The sequence below is a fragment of the Vigna angularis genome, chromosome 1 (genome assembly GCF_016808095.1).
Source record: "Vigna angularis cultivar LongXiaoDou No.4 chromosome 1, ASM1680809v1, whole genome shotgun sequence".
NCBI lineage: Eukaryota > Viridiplantae > Streptophyta > Magnoliopsida > Fabales > Fabaceae > Vigna > Vigna angularis.
In genome coordinates, this window is record NC_068970.1 from 51,860,202 (window position 1) to 51,881,199 (window position 20,998).

At 37.6% G+C, this 20,998-nt stretch overlaps 2 protein-coding genes across 4 annotated transcripts; one reads left to right on the forward strand and one right to left on the reverse strand.

Annotated features, from left to right (window-relative positions):
- Positions 1 to 961: 961 nt before the first annotated feature.
- Positions 962 to 6,933, forward strand: LOC108343442 (G-type lectin S-receptor-like serine/threonine-protein kinase At1g11410). 2 transcript variants are annotated; one of them, XM_017581738.2, is made up of 7 exons: positions 962 to 2,289; positions 4,912 to 5,043; positions 5,138 to 5,322; positions 5,441 to 5,651; positions 5,794 to 6,031; positions 6,149 to 6,299; positions 6,382 to 6,933. In XM_017581738.2, the coding sequence occupies exons 1-7, from the start codon at positions 999 to 1,001 to the stop codon at positions 6,685 to 6,687; spliced, it is 2,514 nt and encodes an 837-aa protein (XP_017437227.2). In that variant the 5' UTR covers positions 962 to 998; the 3' UTR covers positions 6,688 to 6,933. The 2 variants fall into 2 exon arrangements, with proteins under 2 accessions (XP_017437227.2, XP_017437235.1); XM_017581746.2 differs by lacking the exon at positions 962 to 2,289 and adding an exon at positions 4,253 to 4,698.
- Positions 6,934 to 7,097: 164 nt separating this feature from the next.
- On the reverse strand, positions 7,098 to 11,299 carry LOC108320081 (G-type lectin S-receptor-like serine/threonine-protein kinase RKS1). 2 transcript variants are annotated; one of them, XM_017551424.2, is made up of 7 exons: positions 9,867 to 11,299; positions 9,642 to 9,770; positions 8,648 to 8,817; positions 8,301 to 8,511; positions 7,962 to 8,199; positions 7,740 to 7,890; positions 7,098 to 7,647 (listed from the first exon to the last, which is right to left on the reverse strand). In XM_017551424.2, the coding sequence occupies exons 1-7, from the start codon at positions 11,185 to 11,187 to the stop codon at positions 7,345 to 7,347; spliced, it is 2,523 nt and encodes an 840-aa protein (XP_017406913.1). In that variant the 5' UTR covers positions 11,188 to 11,299; the 3' UTR covers positions 7,098 to 7,344. The 2 variants fall into 2 exon arrangements, with proteins under 2 accessions (XP_017406913.1, XP_052723884.1); XM_052867924.1 differs by lacking the exon at positions 7,098 to 7,647 and having other exon boundaries at positions 7,742 to 7,873.
- Positions 11,300 to 20,998: the final 9,699 nt, after the last annotated feature.

Genomic DNA, 20,998 nt, shown 5'->3' on the forward strand with positions numbered 1-20,998 from the left:
AATTTTAGAAACCACTTTCATAAAAAAATATTATAAGATTTGTAAGTGGGATTGACGTAATAATTTTAAGATATTTTTCATAATATTAAAAAAAGATATTAAATACTATTTCGATTCCAATGGAATGACATAATTAATTATTGAAAGTAAATAATAATTCCAGGTCACATTTGTAAAAATATTTTAATTTCTATTTAACTTTACTTTTAAAGCGTAATTTATCACTTATACCCTTTCTATTTAATATTTAATTAATTTACATATATACATACTAATGAAGGAAGAAAAATAATATTAAGTTAAAAAATTATTACGTAATTTTGAATTTATAAAGTAAACCTTATAAATTAGTTTAAGGAATATCGAAGTTTTTTTTGAACTCTCTTTTTTCAAGTCATGATCGCCATTGCTTTAGTTTATCCACAGTATTCCACAGTCAAATATCGCCACAAAATCATGACTTCAAGTGGCATCCAACACCTGGTTACCATTGTTTTAAGTGTGCGTAGAAGTTTTTTGAAAAAAAAAAAACCGAAAATCACAAAAATAACCACTACTCTTAATCTTTGTCGTTTTTATTTTTCCTTTTTATTGAACTTTAGCCAACATAAAATAAATTTTGGTACTGGATTTGACAAAGTGAAGGTTGTTATTTAGATAACTTAGAATTATTAATGATGAACATTAAGTTTGATCAGCTACATAAAATGGATTAGCTAAAGCAACTTATATATCCCAACCTATTTGTCTGTTTTTGTGGGGCACACGAGAAACAAAGTATTTAATGTGAAACAACCACCAATGTTTAGTTGTGTGTCTCAATCACTCTCTCTTTACATGCACAATCCTGAATAAAACAACTCATGCATATCAATTTTCACGGAAAAATATCAGCACCATCATAAATACCGATTCAAGAAGCTCCTCCAATCATTTATAACATTTCTCCAAATAAATACTCCATTCACTCACAAACATAGAACTACAACACCATTATCATGAAGTTGCTTTCAGCTAAAGAGTTTCTCACCCCATTTCTTCTTCTGACGCTTCTTTACCCTTGTTGTCATACACTCCACAACACCATAACCACAGGCCAACCCTTGAAAGACGGCGACGTTTTGCTCTCCGATGGGTTCGGAAACTTTGCACTCGGTTTCTTCAGCCCATCAAACTCCACAACCCGATACGTTGGGATATGGTACAACAAAATTTCGGAACAAACGGTAGTGTGGGTTGCCAACAGAGACGCTCCGCTCAACGACACTTCCGGTGTTCTATCCATGGACAACCACGGAAACCTCGTACTCCACAGCAATAACACCCGAAACCTCGACCCCGTTTGGTCTTCAAACGCTTCCATGGCATCGACGAACGTTTCGGCCAAGCTTTTGGACACTGGAAACCTAGTTTTGATCCAAGCCGACAAAATTGTTTTTCGTTGGCAGAGTTTTGACTATCCTAGTAATACTATGCTTCCGTTCATGAAACTCGGGTTGAACAGAAAAACCGGTCTGGACCGGTTTTTAACTTCTTGGAAATCGGCCAACGACCCTGGAACCGGGAACTTGACGTATAAAATCGACCCAACCGGGTTTCCGCAGCTGTTTCTTTACAGAGGGGATGCCCCGTTGTGGAGGGTCGGGTCATGGACGGGTCAGAGATGGAGCGGGGTGCCCGAGATGACTCCGAATTTTATTTTCAACGTTAGCTACGTGAACGACGAGAAAGAGGTTTCGATAATGTACGGAGTGAAGGACCCGACGGTGTTCTCGAGAATGGTGCTGGAGGAGACTGGGCACGTGACGAGGTTCACGTGGCAGGGTCGCGAGCACAGGTGGTTTTCGATATGGGACGCGCCAAAGGAGGAGTGCGACAACTTCAGGCAGTGTGGGTCGAACGCGAACTGCGACCCGTATCACGCGGATAAGTTCGAGTGCGAGTGTTTGCCGGGATTCGAACCGAGGTCCGAGAGGGAGTGGTTTCTTCGAGACGGGTCAGGTGGTTGCATTCGGAAGAGCAATGTGTCCACGTGTGGAAGCGGAGAGGGGTTTGTGGAGGTGCCACATGTGAAGGTTCCGGACACGTCGAAGGCGCGTGTGGTGGCAATGATCGGAATGAGAGAGTGCAGAGAGAGATGTTTGAAAGATTGCACGTGTGCGGCTTACACGAGTGCGAACGAGAGCTCAGAGAGTGGGTGTCTTACTTGGCACGGGGACATGGAGGACACGAGGACCTACACGCAAGTAGGACAGAGCTTGTACGTGCGAGTGGATGCGCTTGAATTGGGTATGTTATCTTTCTTTTTTTAAATAGATAGTTAAAACTAAGATACAGATTAGTAATAACTTGAATGAAACATGTAAATAGTTTACGAAGAGTTATTTTATATTTAATACAAATATAAAGATTCTACTTTTTTTTTATTTAAAAATAGTGTAATTAAAGTAATCTAGGTGTGAACTAAAATAATAAAAGACAAAAACATTACTTGACTAATTAATTAGTTAAGAAGGGACCTTCATTACAAAATCGGATAAGATATTTGTTATGAGTGAAAAATTTAAATTTATTATACTGACAATGTATTAAATATGTTATGTATCAAAAGTTATTTGATTGCATATGTTTATAAAGAAGTGAGAAATTGATTTAATTTATGCAAGATATTTTAAGTCACATGTAACAAAAAAAATGACTATCTAATTTTAAAAATGAATTTTAAACTTTATAATATTGATAACATATTAAATATTATAAATAACGTGAAAAACTTGTTGTTATTTGTTTTTATGACTCGTTTTTTCATGACATTTTAGTTCTATATGTTGAATAAAGATATCTTTCACCATATAAATATGAAACATAGCGATAGTATGTAAAACGGAAGAGTAGTGAAGAGAAAAAGAACAATTTTATACTCTATATCATATTTAATAACAAATATATGAAAATACGAACGTCCATTATTATAGTCATATGTGCTATCGACAAAAAATCCCATTGTATTTAGAGTATGAATTTGTTGAAAATTGTTTCGGGTATGAGTTAAGGTTACTTCCTCAAAACACTTCAAGTTGTTCTGAACAATGGATAGACTCCCTAATGATCCTTTATTATCCAAGTTACGTTGGTTTGCTCTCTCTCCATCTTGTCCAATCCGTGTGAGTGGATATCTGTCAAAGATACTCCGATGTTCAAGTCAGTAATATAATCGAACGGTTAGCACAACAGTAAGTGATGCATATATTGTGTATAATGATCCTAAAGTAATACCTCAGACCCTTATTTATACTAGTTGCGATGAACCTTTACTCTTTCCTAGCTAATGACGACCCAATCACACTTTAATATGTATTAGGGACTTAATGAGTCATTACCACTGATAATTTGACCATACTGTTAGGTCATACTAGACATGACCTAGGCTTGGGTGACCTAGATAGACGACCTGGGTGGACGGCCTGGGAAGACAATCTTGGAGGACGACCTGGGAGGACGGACTGGATAAACGACTTGAGAGGTCGGTCTAAGAAGACGGCCTGGAAAGATGGCCTGGGAGGACGACCTAGGTGAACAACTTGGGAGGACGACCTGAGTGTTCAACCTAGGTGGTGCTTGGTTCCAAGACAGACCCTACAATACACATGGTGTGGCTGTACATTACACACGATGTGACAAATTGTACGATACACATAGTATGGCAGACCGTATAGTACAAAAATCAAATTAAATTCATGACTTACCACTAAGTAAACATAATCACAACATCGAAACAACTTCAACTCAAATATTATTTTTCTTATAATAACGAGGTCCTCCTTCATTGCATCATTCTACTATATTTGCATTGAAGCTTCTTCAAACTAAGAAAGCTGGATTTTTCATAAATTTTAGCCAGAGACTTGGTTTTTTAGCACTAGATAATTAGATTCAACAATTTGACTTTCATCTTCCTTGTAGCTTGCTGAGTTTAAGTGTTCACGCTTCTTTGAACTTGATTATTTTTCCAATTCAAATGTATATATATATATATATATATATATATATATATATATATATATATATATATATATATATATATATATTCTTACCAAATTGAATATATACAGATCACATTCTGTTTAGACTTATCTTTGGAGCTTGCAACATACCATAGGAAAGTTCCCATTTCAGCTTTGTCAATTTGGATCTTTTAGTTGCTGCAACATGTAATATAACATATTTAAAGTTCAGGGTTTAGGTTAACTCAGTATGTATTCAAGAGATATATTGTTGTAAAATAAATTCCTTCAAGCTGAAAGTTTTTCGGTGATTTTTTTTTCCTAGAATTAAACATCTTGTTATATCCACAACTTTTCCAGTGGCATAATGTTGGTAAATAGCTCCTCTGTCAAAGTTAAATGTAGACATGAAACAACTTCGTACTTCTTCATGGAGTCCTTCTCATGTTGCTTGATTTGGGCAATAGTAGGATTAACTCAATGGTGGGGCTTGCTTGTCATGATCTGCATACTCCAATAAGTCAAAAGACTTTAAACATTGTCTCATTTTTATAATTCATATGATAAAAATTCCCAGAAGATTGAGGAATTACAAAATCGATAGGACTCCCTGAAGCCACTGAATTCTCATGAGTAATACACGAGAAATGACAGCCTATAATCTTACCCATACATGCTGTCAGCAAATGATCAGGTACCCACAACATTTATAGTACAATATGTCCAAAATCAGAGAAATCGGTGACTGAACATTATCACTAGCATAAGCAAAGTAATTGAAATAAGTAAACAAAATTATAGCAGTGAAAAGAAAAGTTTTACAACCCATTAATTTAGCAGTATATAGTTGATTTATCTGTCATTATTTCTTCTCTACTTATAACATCTTTACATTTGAATTTTGCAGCTAAATATGCAAAACATCCGTATGGTTCTCTTGGAAAGAAGGGAATGGTGGTAATTTTGACCATTGCTATTCTTATGGCATTGTTTTTGGCAGTGACTTTCGTGTGTTGGTCTGTTAAAGACAGGAAACAAGGTAATTTTTAAAATTATTATTTACCACGCTAGGGGTTCTCAATTCTAAATTAATTACGTGCTCAAATGTATTTGTTTCCTTGTTTGATGAAAAGGGATAAAAAGGGATCGCAAGTATTCCTTTCGTCTTAACTTGGAGGACTCTACCGATCTACAAGAATTTGACTCTACAAAAAATTCAGATTTGCCATTCTTTGATCTTAGCTCCATTGCTGCTGCCACAGACAATTTCTCTGATTCTAACAAGCTTGGTCAAGGGGGCTTTGGTTCTGTTTATAAGGTAGCTATTCTTCTTTAACAAGTTCAAATTCAACTACAAATTTACTTTTTATAATGCCTGTTATCCATATATATCACATTACATATATTATTAAAATTACCTTGGATGATGACTTCAGGGTCTACTGAGTAATGGAATGGAAATAGCAGTGAAGAGGCTGTCAAAGAACTCTGGACAAGGCATAGAAGAGTTTAAAAATGAGGTGGTTTTGATCTCAAAGCTCCAACACAGAAATCTTGTGAGGATCTTAGGTTGCTGCATTCAAGGAGAGGAGAAGATGTTAATCTATGAGTATTTGCCTAACAAGAGTTTGGACTCTCTAATTTATGGTATGTTTTTATTTTCATCTTGGCTGCTTAGTACTTTAGCTCTCACTTTGGAGGTAGCCATGTCCATACCTAACCATTTACAGTAACAAGTTCATCCATAAATTACCAGAACAATGAATGATACCTTAAATTTTTGGCCCAGATGAATCTAAAAGGTCACAACTAGACTGGAAAAAGCGATTTGATATCATCTGTGGGATTGCTAGAGGAATTTTATACCTTCATCAAGATTCACGATTGAGAATCATTCATAGAGACCTAAAAGCCAGCAATGTCTTGCTGGACTCTGCATTGAACCCCAAAATTGCAGATTTTGGTATGGCTAGAATATTTGGTGGAGACCAAATTGAAGCAAACACAAACCGTGTTGTTGGAACCTAGTAAGCAATCAACAACACACAATATTAATAATCTTCATTGCATTATTTGTTACTCAGACAGTACATATGTAAACAGTACACATCATATAGTGATTTCCTTTTGTTTTACATTTGTAGTGGCTATATGTCACCAGAATATGCCATGGAAGGACAATTTTCAATAAAGTCTGATGTATACAGCTTCGGAGTTTTACTTCTAGAGATCATTACAGGCAGAAAGAACAGTGGTCAATATGAAGACATTACAACCACAAATTTAGTTGGACATGTTAGTATTTTTATGAGAACTTCTGCTGCAATTTAAATATACCCTTCAATGGTCCAACTGATATGATTTTCAATTAATGTAGATATGGGAACTATGGAGAGAAGGAAAAACCATGGAGATCGTTGATCAATCATTAGGAGAGTCGCTCTGTGACCTTGAAGTCCAAAGATGCATACAAATTGGTCTTTTGTGCGTGCAAGATTATGCCGCCGACAGACCATCTATGTCAGCAGTTGTTTTCATGCTGGGTAATGACTCAACTCTTCCTGACCCAAAACAACCAGCATTTATTTTCAAGAAAACTAATTATGAGAGCTCAAATCCATCAACCAGTGAAGGAATTTATTCAGTAAATGATGCAAGTATAACTATGATTGAAGCTCGCTGAAGGCCAATGCGATTATGGTGCTTGTGTAATAAATACAACAATACTAAGGTTTGCCAAAATATTGTATATGATAAATTACAAATTATCCACTAGAATGATGATGTAAAATTAAAGGGTAATAAGGTAGCGTAGATCCACACATTTTTCTTCTTGTGGGATAACTACACTGCTCTAAGTATATTTTATATGAAAGAAACTGTAAATCTCGTTAATATGTATGATTAGTGCCACTTCTTTTTTCTTTCATTTTTTCTTTTAAATTTAGAAATTAGTTTAAAGCTAAAGTATAGTTGTAGGGTGTCAAAACTACCACGGATCGCCTTTAAAAAAGAAGAGGAAAATGAATGTTGTATATGACGGCTATCATTATATCCTTAGAATGAAACAGTGAAACCTGCGAACTTCAAAGCTGGAAAATTGTTTCTTATGAACAAATCAATGGTTTCTAGGTCTGATAATATTTAGAGCCTCCACACCCCCACAATTTCAATGGATATAAGTGCACAAAATTCCATTTATTTATTTTACATGAACATAATGCGCCAAATGATTTTAGGGGCTGTAGCTAAGCTAGAAAGCGCCAAAATGCTACACATGTGTACCAGACACATTTAAAATAAAATCTGCACCACCTTAAAAAACTGAGGTAGCTTTTAGCTAGCGGGCGATGATGGTGGTTGCTGTTACTTCATTTATTGAAGATCCTCCCCCTGATGTTGACGGCTCAGGCCAATCTCTGTCTCCATGGAATAAAAATGCTGGCTTTTGGGGTGGGGAAAGAGGTGTTTCATTGCTCAGCATAAAAGCAACTTCCGACAAGGAAGGTCTATTCTCTGCATTTTCTTGAACGCACAATAGACCAATTTGAATGCACCTCAGAACAAGAGCTGGAGAGTAAGACTGAGACAGTGTTGAATCAACTATGTCCAAGGCCATTCCTTCTGTCCAAAGTATCCACACCTACACATGTATAACATAAGCATTAAATTAACCACTGATAATACCAAAATAGTTTGTTAGCCAGTTTTAATGATTTTTCTTTCTCGACTTACATGTCCAATTAAATTTGGGGAGGATCTTCCCTTTTCACAATCTGTATTTCTCTTGCCAGCAATAATCTCCAGGAGTAAGACCCCGAAACTAAAGACATCAGATTTTGTTGAATACCGTCCATCCATTGCATATTCTGGTGACATATAACCGCTACATAAATCAAAACGGTTAGAACATATTAATAACTGCAGTCTCTAGATTTACATGAATAATACACCTACTATGTTCCAACCACTCTTCTCGTCCTTGCTTGGATTTGATCTTCTCCAAATATTCTAGCCATACCGAAATCTGAGATTTTGGGATTCATTGCAGCATCAAGGAGTACATTGCTTGCTTTTAGATCTCTATGAATTATTTTCAGCCTTGAATCTTGATGAAGATATAGAACACCTCGAGCAATCCCCAAAATGATTTCAAACCGCTTATCCCAAGTCAGTGATGACCTTCGCTTTTCATCTGAATTTAAGCGTTCAAACTCTCAGATGTGTATAAAAAATGTAATGAAACAGGAGTATAACATTTTCTTTGCAGTAAAGAAAAAGTAGAGAAAGACATACCGAATATGAAAAAGTCCAAGCTTTTATTTGGTAAATATTCATAAACTAACATCCTTTCTTCTTTTTCAAAGCAACAACCGAGCAGCCGCACCAGATTTCTGTGTTGAAGTTTAACTAACAATCTAACTTCAGTTTTAAACTCTTCTGTCCCCTGACCTGAATGTTCAGACAATCTTTTCACTGCTATCTCTTGTCCATTGGCTAGGCAGCCCTGAAATGTTTATAACTCTTCAACCCCATTTCACTCTTTTTTTCATTATTTTTCTACAATTTCTATTCAAGGAAAACTAAAGACATAAAAGACACTTCTCACAACAGTTGCTCATGCATGATGGAGTTTGAGTTACCTTGTACACAGAACCAAATCCACCTTGCCCAAGCTTGTTCTCATCACCAAAATTTCTTGTGGCTTCCATTATTACTTTAAGGCTGAAAAAGGGAAGATTTGGATGTGCGTTGCTTGGGATATCGTGGTCGTCTTCAGGGGAAAATTGGTTTAAATGTTGCCTCACTTTATCTGAAATCATAAATGCACGACATAAAAGAATAAGCTCCTCTTACATTTTTCTTTTGTGCTATTTCTACAAAAAATTTCCCTTTATTTGAAATATTGGAAAACAAGTTCTAAAGTTTGTCTTCTTTTTAAGAGGGGAAATAGTAGTAGATGAGGTATAAATATTTCTACATTAACTCTGTCGATGCATCTATAACTCAACATTTAGCCATAGTGTTTCCGATGTAAGGATCCCTCTTATTCATTTTAAATAAAACCTTAGATGCAATACCTGCAGTTGGTGACGAAGCTTAAGATCGGTTAAATAGCCTTACTAACTGTCCCATAGTACGCAGACCTTATAATGAGTCAAAAGAACAGAAGAAGAATGTCTAAACCAGAAGAAACTGATAAATTGACCATTTTTCATGAATATACGCATAGTTGTTGCATATTGACAATTAAGTTGTTTAGAGGTATTCAAGAGATTAACAACAAATAGTTGAACCATAAAGAACAGGGATTGCGGATGTTATAGAACAGGGAAGTGACTTCCCAAAAAAGCCCACGCTGGAATTGGGGAATTTCCTGACAGTTTGATAATATCCATTCTTCTATTATACACTTAGTGGCAAAAGGTTTGAGCCATAGTTTTTAATACAAAAGAATTTAATTTAAAAACACATATATACATTGTAATTCAACCAAAGGCTGTTCAGTCTATTTCTAACGAGTTGAGTGTAGAGATCTTTATAGTGACGGCACATAAATTCAAACCTCGTCTTTTTATCTTACAATTTCCACATTAGAGTGCTGTGTAATAGCATCCTTAATAGTAAATGACGCACCTTTGCTTTTTCTCTTCCACATGTAATATACACAGGAGAAAAGAATGACACTTGTCAGTACTGAAGCAATCGGAATTGCAACCATCCTCTTTTTACTGCGTACTCCTTTTCTTTTTTTGTTATAATTTTCTGACAAGAAGAAACAGGTCAGATAGGTTGAAGCAGAATGTTAAAATATATGTGTGGTGTTAAATTCATAGAGAAAAAAATAGTGGGAGGGAGTACCTAGTTCGACTGCATCAACTCGAACAAATAAATCTTGGCCTTGATCACTCAGTTTTTGTATGTCTATTAAATTTCCATGCCATGCCAAGCACCCACTTCCACCATTCCTCACATCAAGAACTGCATAAGCAGTGCAAGAGCAGTTTCTCAAGCAATCCTTCTCACACTCATCCAAACTCCAACCCTCTTTGGCAATTGCCTCAGAGGTATCAGGGAGCTTTAAGCCTTCAAGTTTCACAAACCCTTCTCCATTCCCGCAAACTGATACACCTTTCTTCCTCACGCACCCTTCTGACCCATCTCTGTTATTGTACCACTCATGTGGGGATTTGGGTTCAAACCCAGGTAGACAAGTGCACCGAAATTCCTCAAAGTTCAAAGGGTCACAATTGCCGTTTGATCCACAGGTTCCATAGTTATCACACTGATTTGTTGGTTCAGACCAGTACCTATTCCATTGATTCTTTTGGTCATCCCAAGTGAATACTTGAAAGAAACCTGATGGTTGAACTACTACCCTAGAGATCAACGACTGATCAACCGTGCTATATGAGAGCACTGCCTGGTTATCATCTTCTATATAAGAAGCGTTAAAAGTATACATATCTCTCTTCATGTCGGGTATACCCATAAATAATTCTCCGTTCCACGATCCGCCTCGCCAAAAGGGCAGGTTCTGGTGGTAAAAGATCAACTGGGGTTTCCCAGCGCTGCTTATTTTCAATGTGTACGAACCTGCTCCGGGATCATTATCTGTCTTCCAAGATTGGAGGAACCAGCTCTGGTTTGTTCTTCTGTCGAAACCAACCCTTAGATATTGAAGTAAGGTATCTGTGGGATGATCAAAGCTTTGCCAGACGACAGCTTTGGTGTTGTCAAGAATCAGAACAAGATTACCTATATCTGTGAGTTTAGCCATGACTTTGGTGCTGTTTGATTGAGAAGTAGAAATATTGGTAGACCAAACTGGAAAGGTGCTATATTTGTGTTGGAGTACTAGGTTTCCATCTGGATTGATTGAGAGAAACCCAGAAGTGTCATTGATTGGAGTGTTTCTGTTTGCAACCCAAGCAACAGTTTGTTCTTGCACATTGTTGTACCATATTCCCACATAGCGGAAGTTGGACTTGACTGGACTGAAGAATCCAAGAGCAAATGTTTGGGCTTTTGAAACAAGAAGCTCTCCATCTCTGATGCCTTTGTCAGCAACTATGGTATCAGAAGAAGAGCAAAAGGAGAAGCTGAATAGTAGAATCTTAGCGCAGAGCAGGTAGATGTATTGACTCATGACAAAGCTTGAAAGAATTTTAGCATGGTGCATGGAGTTCCTCTTTCATCCCCTCTTGCATTTTATGAGGAGAATCCTACTTTGTACTTGAAGATTAGTGCTGTCAAATCAAACCTGTTCATACTCTTCTTGTACTAATTTTTCTCTCTAGCAGATTCATGTACCCACACAACTACGCAAGAATTTCACTTGGATTGAGGACTCCTACACTTTGGAAGAATCATTCCTTTTGTCATGATTGTCTTTGAATCGTCGTGGAGGCTGCTGAATGCACAGACAACAAAGGCCGTACCTAAAACGTTACTCTTTTCTGCCTACAAGTAACTGTTGCATGATGAAATTTTTATAATTATTTTACTTTTTATTTTTATTTTTTTTAGAATACAAAACTTTATTTTTTTAACTGTTTTATCTTTATAAAATGAATCAAATAAACGTAAATGTAGAATAAAAGAAAAAAAACTTTGTGATTCCACGACAAATGTTCATTGGAAGAAAACAATTCATGATAGTAAAAAGATAGGATTCGTAAAATTTTTTTTACAGATATTCCAAAAGAAAAATATAATTTCATGAAAAAAATATACATAGATTTTTCTATATATATATCATTTGAATTATGAAAATGCAGCTATAATTTATTATTGAATCAACAAAAAAAATTAATTAAAAATGACTTTACGATAATGAACCAAACTTATAAAACAAATTAAAGTGTTATCCTATAATTAGTGTGTGTAACATTGCATTGCTTGCATCACCAATTATACAAAGACACATGACGTGTTAGATTTCAAAGAATAGCGTATTTTTAGGATGGAGTGGTGGATAAATATATATTTAATAACTCACTAGAATCATTAGTGTTGTTTTGTGTTATCACTTTTCTCGTCATTGTGCATTTCTATGTAATAATATATTAGTACATATATTAGAATACGTGTTTTTGCTTAACTCAACTACTAACTTAACCCATACGGTACGAGTTGATTATCACTAGTTGATCTCTCTTTATGTATAGATAATCCTCGGTCGATATGTGCCTTCTCCTTTCAAATTTTCACACGATGAAAATAACTTTTTGATATTTCTTTAGTTGATGTCATGTATTTAATGTATTGCCTCGAAGAAATAGTTTCTTTCATGATTAAAGACTTTTTCAATTTTTCATATTAGTCCCTAAGCTTATTAATATGTTAGCAACTAAAACATCTCTACGTAAGATAAAAAAAAATAGTGATATTTTGGCTTGATTATGAATTGAAGCCTAAATTTTTATATTAGCCTTCAATTCTTCCACAACCAAAACATAAAACCATAACAAAAAATAAAAATGAGGGATTAGGCTTTGCACGCTTCGACAACAAAGGATGTTTGATAACAATGGATGCTTCACATTCGCAAGTGCAACAATGATTTGTCTTCACAAGGCAAGAATGATTCTCATTTAATAAAGAACCAAAACTGGATAAACAAACAGAATAGAGAAAAAAAAATGTCCACATTTTTGTCTCAGTTATAAACCAAAGCAAAAATGTTCATATTTTGCTTCAGTTAAAAGAAATCAAAGCAAAAGACTGCACATTTTGCTTCGATTTAAAGAAACCAAAGCATTAAACTATAAAAAAATTCAATGAAATTATAGCTTGAATAATATACTTTAGGTCTTTCCCTAGTATACTCTAGCTTCCTTCCCTAGGAGAAAACAATTCCTCATTTTGCATGAATAGAAACACTTTAGGTGCTTGGGAGAGCCGCTTGGAGGTTTCTAGGAGTGTTGGGAAGCTCTTCACTCCTCCTTGGGTCTCCTCCTTCATCCATGGATGTTTTCCTCGTATGTGGGTTGAATTGGAAGATGGATTGCAAAATGGATATGGAAATGCAAATAGGAGGCGCAATTAGAGCTTAGAACAGTTGCTAAGGGCCTTGGGAAAGTGCCTTCTTCTTCTCTTGGGTTTCATTTCTTCCTTATCTCTTCTATTTGTGAACCTTAGGCTCTCCACCATGTTAAGCTAACATTATTTATTGGGATTTGATGTAATGAACTAATTTCTTTTGTAATTTGTGTTGTTTGCTTTTCCAATTCAATTCAGTATATGAATTTTGTGTTTAATGCTTGTTGTGGCTTGATCACTAATAACTTGTTTGTTTTTAAGGTGTTAAAAAATGTCTTTTGAACCTAAAACGAAAATTGAATACCTAATGGAGCTTGTATCTAGGAATAGGACACAATTTATTAGTAATCTTAAGACTCTTAAACTTAATTCATGGTTGCTTGTTGATGATCCCAAGAGTTGGACTTTGATGAGTTATCATAGGCTAAAAGTCATTATGAATAGGATTTGAATAAACTTGTGAGTTTATTTTAACTTGAATATGAAATTGAGATGTTTGTTAATGCATGAAAATGAAGTGAATGAAATTTAGTGTTGACAATTGTACATACTCTATGTTAAACTTTTGTTGCACACCAACTGTTTAATAAAATACCAAAAAATGTTTTCTGTGTTTTTGTGAATTTTGTTGTATAATTGAGTTGTGAATTGCAAGAGTTGTCATGTATTACACAAGTCCCTATAGAGGAAACAATATTTATTACTTGTTACGTGTGACCAGTGCACTTGTTGTTTTCCACTAACACTTGTTGGCCTCAACTTCTTTGTCTTGACATATCAGCCTCAACATCTCGACCTTGACTCACGACCTTAGATTCTCTGTCTTGAATCCTTAGTCTTGATATCTCAGCCTCAACATCTCGAACTCTACCTCTCAATCTCTACCTCAGTCTCTATCTTTTGGCCTTTACCTCTCGCTTCGACATCTCGGTCTCTACCTGTTAGTCTCTACCTGTCAGTCTCTACCTGTCGGCTTCAACCTTTTGGCCTCGACCTGTCAATCTTGACCTCTCAGGCTTAACTTCTCAATCTTGACATCTCAGCCTCGACATCTTGGCCTCAACCTTTCGGTTTTGAGTCTTCATTCTTGACTTTCTCAACCTTCATGAGTTCTTGACCTTTTCGCCATTCTCTACCTCTTGGGCTTTTTGGCCTTCTTAGCCTTCTCAACGTTATCGATGTTCTCAACGTTTTTGGCATCTCGGCCTTGAGCTCTCTGTCAAGATCCATTTCAGTCTTGGTTGAACACACTTTTAAGTCCCTTACCAAGGTCCAACTTGGTCATAATTGAACATGCTTCTAAGTTTCATGGCAAGATCCAACTCGGTCTTGGTCGAACCTAAATAAAAAATTCCCTACCTAGAAATGTCTCGATCATGTTTCAACCTAATTTTAAGTTCCTTACCGAGATCCATCTCGATCCTGGTTGAACCTTAAAAAGGTTTTCTACTAAGATCCACCTCGATCCTGGTTTACCTTAATTACCTCCCGTTGACAACCTAACAATTTAGTAACTTTCCAATCAAGCCTTTTCATCTCTTTGCTCCTTGAGACTAGGGGGCTAGCATACCTGTGAGATGAGATAGCCAAAATATATGACATTTTCTTTGCATTAATATGGATCATATTGGCCCATTGTGGCCTAGATCATCTCGATATTTCAAGACTCTAATTTGGATCATATAGAGTCTGGGGTGCTAGTGTATATGTATTTGAAACCATATAAGCCTATACATCTTTGATTATCTTTGCCTGTAATGACCTGAATTCTTCTCAACCTGTAATGATCTCAATCATCTCGGTCTGTAATAACCTGTACTATTTCGACCTATAATAGCTTGGATCATCTTTGCATGTGATAACCTGGATAATCTCAGCCATTATGGACTAAATCATCTCAGCCTCATTATGTTATAGCAATGATTAAAAACTAAAATGTATGACAAAGATTATTAAACAAATTAATTATGGTAATTATTTGTATGGCTCAATCCCAACCAAGTAAGGGTTCAAAAATCCAATATAAATAGTATTGTTCATGAGGTAAATTATTATTTATTCATTATTACAACATATATTTTTATCTGATGCACTTGGCCAACTTGAACATCAGAGTGTCTTCTACAGGCACACCCCTCTCGGCCTCACTCTTGTATCACCAAGTCTCGCGTGTCAAACTCGCAACTAATAAAAAAAACACCACTATTTTTTGCAATGACAAAGAGCAAAGCATTGGTAGAAAGTACTACGGCAATGACAACCAAAATGAAGACAACCAAAGCAATGAGAGTGAACAAATCAATGACAACAAGCACAACAATTTTGATTTGGGTAAAACCTAAAATGTGGAAAAGTAGAACTTCAAAACAGTTGTGGCACTAGTACAGTTGAAGGAAATGACATCTGTTATTTTTGGCCATAGGCAGCGGTTTCTCAACCGAGGCATATACTGACGAGGTAAAATGTCTTCCTCTTATGCCTCGGTTGTAAACCGAGTTAGTATCTTGTCCTATACTATCTCCGTTGAGACCTGAACCGAGGCAGTAGAGTGGTTTTTACTCTTTTTTTTCTGACCACACCTTGTGGAGCATGGGGAAGTAGAAGTGTGTCCAGAGAGTGGTTACAGAGTGATTCACAAACATTGGGAATTTATTATGAAGCTTAGAAGAAGCTTTGAAGACAACAAACAATTGATCTCTTGGAGGCAGACCCTCTTTGATGACAGGGTGATTCACAAACTATTGGCTCCATTTATATAACTTGGCAGCAATATCTCAACCCAATATCTTGGCAGCAATAACTTGGCCAACAATTTCCTGCAATATTTCAACCCAATATCCAATGAAATTGGCAACAATATCTACCAATCCTATGCTCTCTCCTCCAAAGAACCTCTTCTCCTTCAGTGCTTCCTACAGGATCTCCAAAGCTTCCATGGCTTCCTCCGTGGTGCCTTCTCTCGCCCCTTCTTATCACTCCAGCACGCATTCCATATTGTAGGCAAAATCTACAAAAATAAAATTGAATGATGAGTTTTGAAATTGAAGGCAGAGAACCCAATAATCCCCAAACGAAACCCTCGTTGCCAAATGCAGAAGCCCTTGCCGCGCCACCGTTGCCGCACCATCAGCTCGCCCTTGTCGGTCCATTGTCACGCCTTTGTTGTTCCATCACCTCACCCTTGTCGGTCCATCCCCTACGAAGGCGAGATCCACCTCCAGTTGCCGCCAACGAAGCTTGAGTCGTGCCTCCCACAGTGTCGCCAAGCCCCAAATCGAAACCCTAAATCGAATCGCCAACGCTAAGCCCCAAATCGAATCGACGCCCTGCTGCCACCTCCACGAACAGGGATCGTCACGCCGCGGAGACGAAGTCGCGTCGGCGGCCTCTCCCTACGCGAAACCGCGTCTGAACTTGAAAAGAAAGAAGGGAAGAAGAGAACCCAAAGACGAACCCAAAACGGAAAAGAAGAAGAAGAAGAACAACAACCCATGCGCCACCGCGAGCCACCACGAACGTCGCCTGGTTGCGCATCCCCACACCGTTGCAAGGTCGCGAGAAGAAGGAGAACGACCAGGGTTTTGAAAATGAAATCTGATTACCCTTACCCCTTTCGGACCGAAAGTATTGGAAAGACAGGGCATATTGCCTCGGGTCCCAATGGACTCAGGCATTTTCAGGGTGTTAGGCATCGGGTGGGGTTTGAACCGAGGTCATATTATCTATATGCCTCGATTCCCCTTAAACCGGGTCAGAAAAGTTAACTTAAACTATGAAAATGCCACCGTTTTCTTATAGATTTCGGTTCTGCCTCAATCGAAGCCTATTGTGCGATTTGAAATCCAATTTTTTTACTAGTGTGGTAAGGCATCAAATGCCGAGAGCGATGTTTATGAGGACGATAATGAGGAAAGGAAACGACAACAAGAGGGAACACAATTTCAAATGCAAAGAGATTGGACAAAAAGAGGTTCACAAAACACAAAAATGAAGAGAGTGGATTTGAATAAAAGGGAATACTACCAAGTGGTCGCATTTGAATAAAAGGGGATATTATATTGGTTCCCATTATAATCAATGTAGTATCTATTTTTTGTTAAAAAATCTTTAAAAAGCATATTACGTCGGTTCATCTAACAATCGAAATTATATCATTTATAATATTTATAAAATTGTCACCGCACAAAAAAATTAAATCGTTTCTTCCAAAACTTAAGTTATATCCTGTCTCGGTAGATATTTTGCGGGATCGAGAGACTAACCTGCTGATGTGTCTAAACCGCTCGCTCGCTTCTAAACTCCTGCTACTGGCCGATCGGTGTTGGCATAAACCGATCGGTCTCCTTCTTGACGAGGGAGGATGTACCTGGCTTTCGACCTTGGCTTTGTATTTATAATTTAACTCATGGATCCTGAGCTGATATAAGCCCAATAAAATATAAACAGAATAAGATATAAACAAATTACCTGGAAATCCGGTTGGTTGTTTATAACCACTCGGTCAATGTTTTATACGATGGTCAATATTTTATACGATACATTATGCCCCCCAAGTCCGAGTTAAGCGTTTGGCTTTAGCCGTGGTTAACTATAGGACTTATGAGTTTGAGGGAGGCTGCGTTTGCCGAACTGAGAGCGTTTTACCGCTCGACCTTCAACATTAACCGAGAGGGATTTACCGCTCGTCCTTCAACATTAACCGAGAGGGATTTACCGCTCGTCCTTCAACATTAACCGAGAGGGATTTACCGCTCATCCGTCAACATGAACCGAGAGGGATTTACCTTTCGTCCTTCAACATTAACCGAGAAGGATTTACCGCTCGTCCTTCAACATTAACCGAGAGGGATTTACCGCTCGTCCTTCAACATTAACCGAGAGGGATTTATCGCTCGTCCGTCAACATGAATCGAGAGGGATTTACCTCTCATCCTTCAACATGAACCGAGAGGGATTTACCGCTCGTCCTTCAACATTAACCGAGAGGGATTTACCGCTCGTCCTTCAACATGAACCGAGAGGGATTTACCGCTCGTCCGTCAACATGAACCGATAGGGATTTACCACTCGTCCGTCAACATGAACCGAGAGGGGTTTACCTCTCGTCCTTCAACATTAACCGAGAGGGATGTACCTCTCGGTCTTTGATTTTGACCTAGAAAGTCTTCTTAGAGAACGTGCTTTACCGTTCAGTTGTGAGAGGGCTTTACCTCTCTCCCGAGAGGGATTTACCGCTCGGTCTTTAACCTAGGAGTGCTTCCTAGGGAACGGGCTTTACCGTTCAGCTTTGAGAGGGCTTTACCTTTGAGCTAGGAGTGTTTCCTAGTGAACGGAATTTACTGTTCGGCTTTGAGAGGGCTTTACCTTTCTCCCGAGAGGGATTTAGCGCTCGGTCTTTGACCTAGGAGTGCTTCCTAGGGAACGGGCTTTACCGTTCAGCTTTGAGAGGGCTTTACCTCTCTGCTTTGAGCTAGGAGTGTTTCCTAGTGAACGGGATTTACCGTTCGGCTTTGAGAGGGCTTTACCTCTCTCCCAAGAGGGATTTACCGCTCGGTCTTTGACCTAGGAGTGCTTCCTAGGGAACGGGTGATGAACGGGTCGCACCGCTCACAAAAGTTGATTGCACGAAATTAATGCAGTACAGTACTAGGAAGTGACTCCTAGGTCGTCTCTCAAGGACCAATTTATATGGTTCAGTCTCAGATTTGACACGAAGTGGGGGGTGTTTTTGTGATTTTGTTTGAATGCGGTAAATAAAATTAAACGGTAAAAATGGAACAGTAAATATTCAGAAACTGTAAAATTAAACGTAGAAATAAAAACATCAGTGAAAATACATTGACAGAGAATAAACCGCAAAAATAACGTTTGAAAATAAAATGAACAGAAAAATACATTGACAGAATTTAACGATGAAGAAAACAATAAACGGTAAAATAAAAGAGACAATAAAATTAAAAACACTTAACTGAAAATCAAATTCATCAAGGATTCAATATTTAAATTAAAATTCAACACTTCAAATAAAATTCTTGAAGAGATGGAAATAAAATGAAATGAGTAAACTGATCCAAATACTGTAACACACTATCGGAAATAAAATTCTACATTATGCACTATTGAAAATGGAAACTGAGAGAGAGCTCCTGGAAGAGAAGGAAACATGACCCCTTCCAGGCCTCAAGGCCGTAAGTTCTTCGCTGCTTCTCTTCCCTTTTAAATGCTAAAATTCTTGTCTTACTCCCCTTGATTCCAGCCAGATTTTCTAACCTACGTTTTGTTTTGTCTCCCGTAGGTTGAAGACTTTCTTCACCAAATATTCACGGACGTATGAAAATAGATGGGGCCGTCCAATGTGCCAACTTGTCATCTTCTACTATTGCCGTGACACTCTCCTCTTTCGTGGAAATGGCTCCCACTCCAAGTTGGATGCTACCTCCCTTCAATCAATCCCGAGAGTTACTGTAAGGGAAAGAAAACAAGAGCTTATCCAAGCCGAGAGACCTCCATCTTCATCTTCTCCCTTCGCATGTCCGTAGCCTCCACATGCTTCCTAGCTGCTGGATGCATGAAGGCCATTTCCTTTGCTGGACGTGCTGGACTCCTTGTTGCTGGACCGTGATCTTCCATGAGCTGCACCAACCATGTGCTCTACTCCAAATGAATATCCAAAATCAAAAGTTTGTGTGGAGTGGAAGAGCACGTCAAACACCAACCAATCTGCACATCTCTTCAAGCGTGAATTCACTTGCTTTCCATGGACCGTGTGCCTTCCCAAGCTAATGTAAAATAAACCATGACATTCCATGGGTGATGGCTCCCACTTATATTCAAAATTATGCAGTTTGCTAAATGCTTGCATGGTGGCCGTGGAGCTCCTTCAGTAAAATTCTGCACTTGATTTTTGAGATGCTTCATGCGGTCATGAGCTTCCATATGGTCCCTTCCTTCTATTTTAAAGTGAGGTTTGCTGCATATTTCTCTTCTCAAAACCATGATCTCCCAAGTGGAAAAGTACTTCAAAAATTCTGCAGCAAACAAGGTCAAAACCGTGAAGTGGTGGCTCCCTTTTATATTCATGTGATGCCAATTGAATGAAGAAAACCGTGTGGTGGTGAGTTTTTCTGGAACACAATGGACCCCATAATTTAGCATTTGTATACTCCAATTAAAAATGATGTTTCTGCAAACTTTATTTTGCACTCCTCAATGTGGCCGTTAGCTTCCAAGTTCCAATATGGCCACCTTCTCTTTTATTCATATCATGCCAAAATGAATTGTCCACCATGGGGCCATGTGTTTCAAATACCAAAAACTTTGCATTCTGTAGTTCCTCCACTTTCACGTAAGCTTTCAAAGTGGTGGCCCCTCCATTATGTCCTTATGCTTTCACAATTTTCCAAAAACCGTGGCCCCTTTATTTCCATCCATCTTGATATGTGTACACACTTCATTCTCCAAGCCAAAAAGAATTCTCCAAAGGTGGCTCCCACTTTCCATGTGCTTTACAAGGAAGAAGATTTATGTGGATGGTTTGGTATGGCCGTGGCATTCACTTTGAGAATGTGGCAGCACATTTGTTATTTTCCAACTAAAAACCGTGAGCTTACTTGCAAGTGGTCCTTTCCTCTTTTCCATTAAATTTGCTACAATAAGACCGAGAATTCCAACCTTAGATGATGTGCATCCTTCTTTCTTCAATTAATTGATAAAGTATCAAAAATTTTAGCATTTCCTTGGACTTCTCTTGGACGTGAAATGTGTAGTAGTTCCAAATCAAATTTTCTATTTCAACACACAAAATAAATCAATGAAGTGCAGCTCCTTCCAAGTAAATAATACAGTGTGCAAATTAATCTTCTTCCAAATGTCCTAGAATATTTGCAGAATTTTCCCTGCACTCAATAATGTGAATAATTAGTCTCAGATGATTCAAATTAATTAAAATA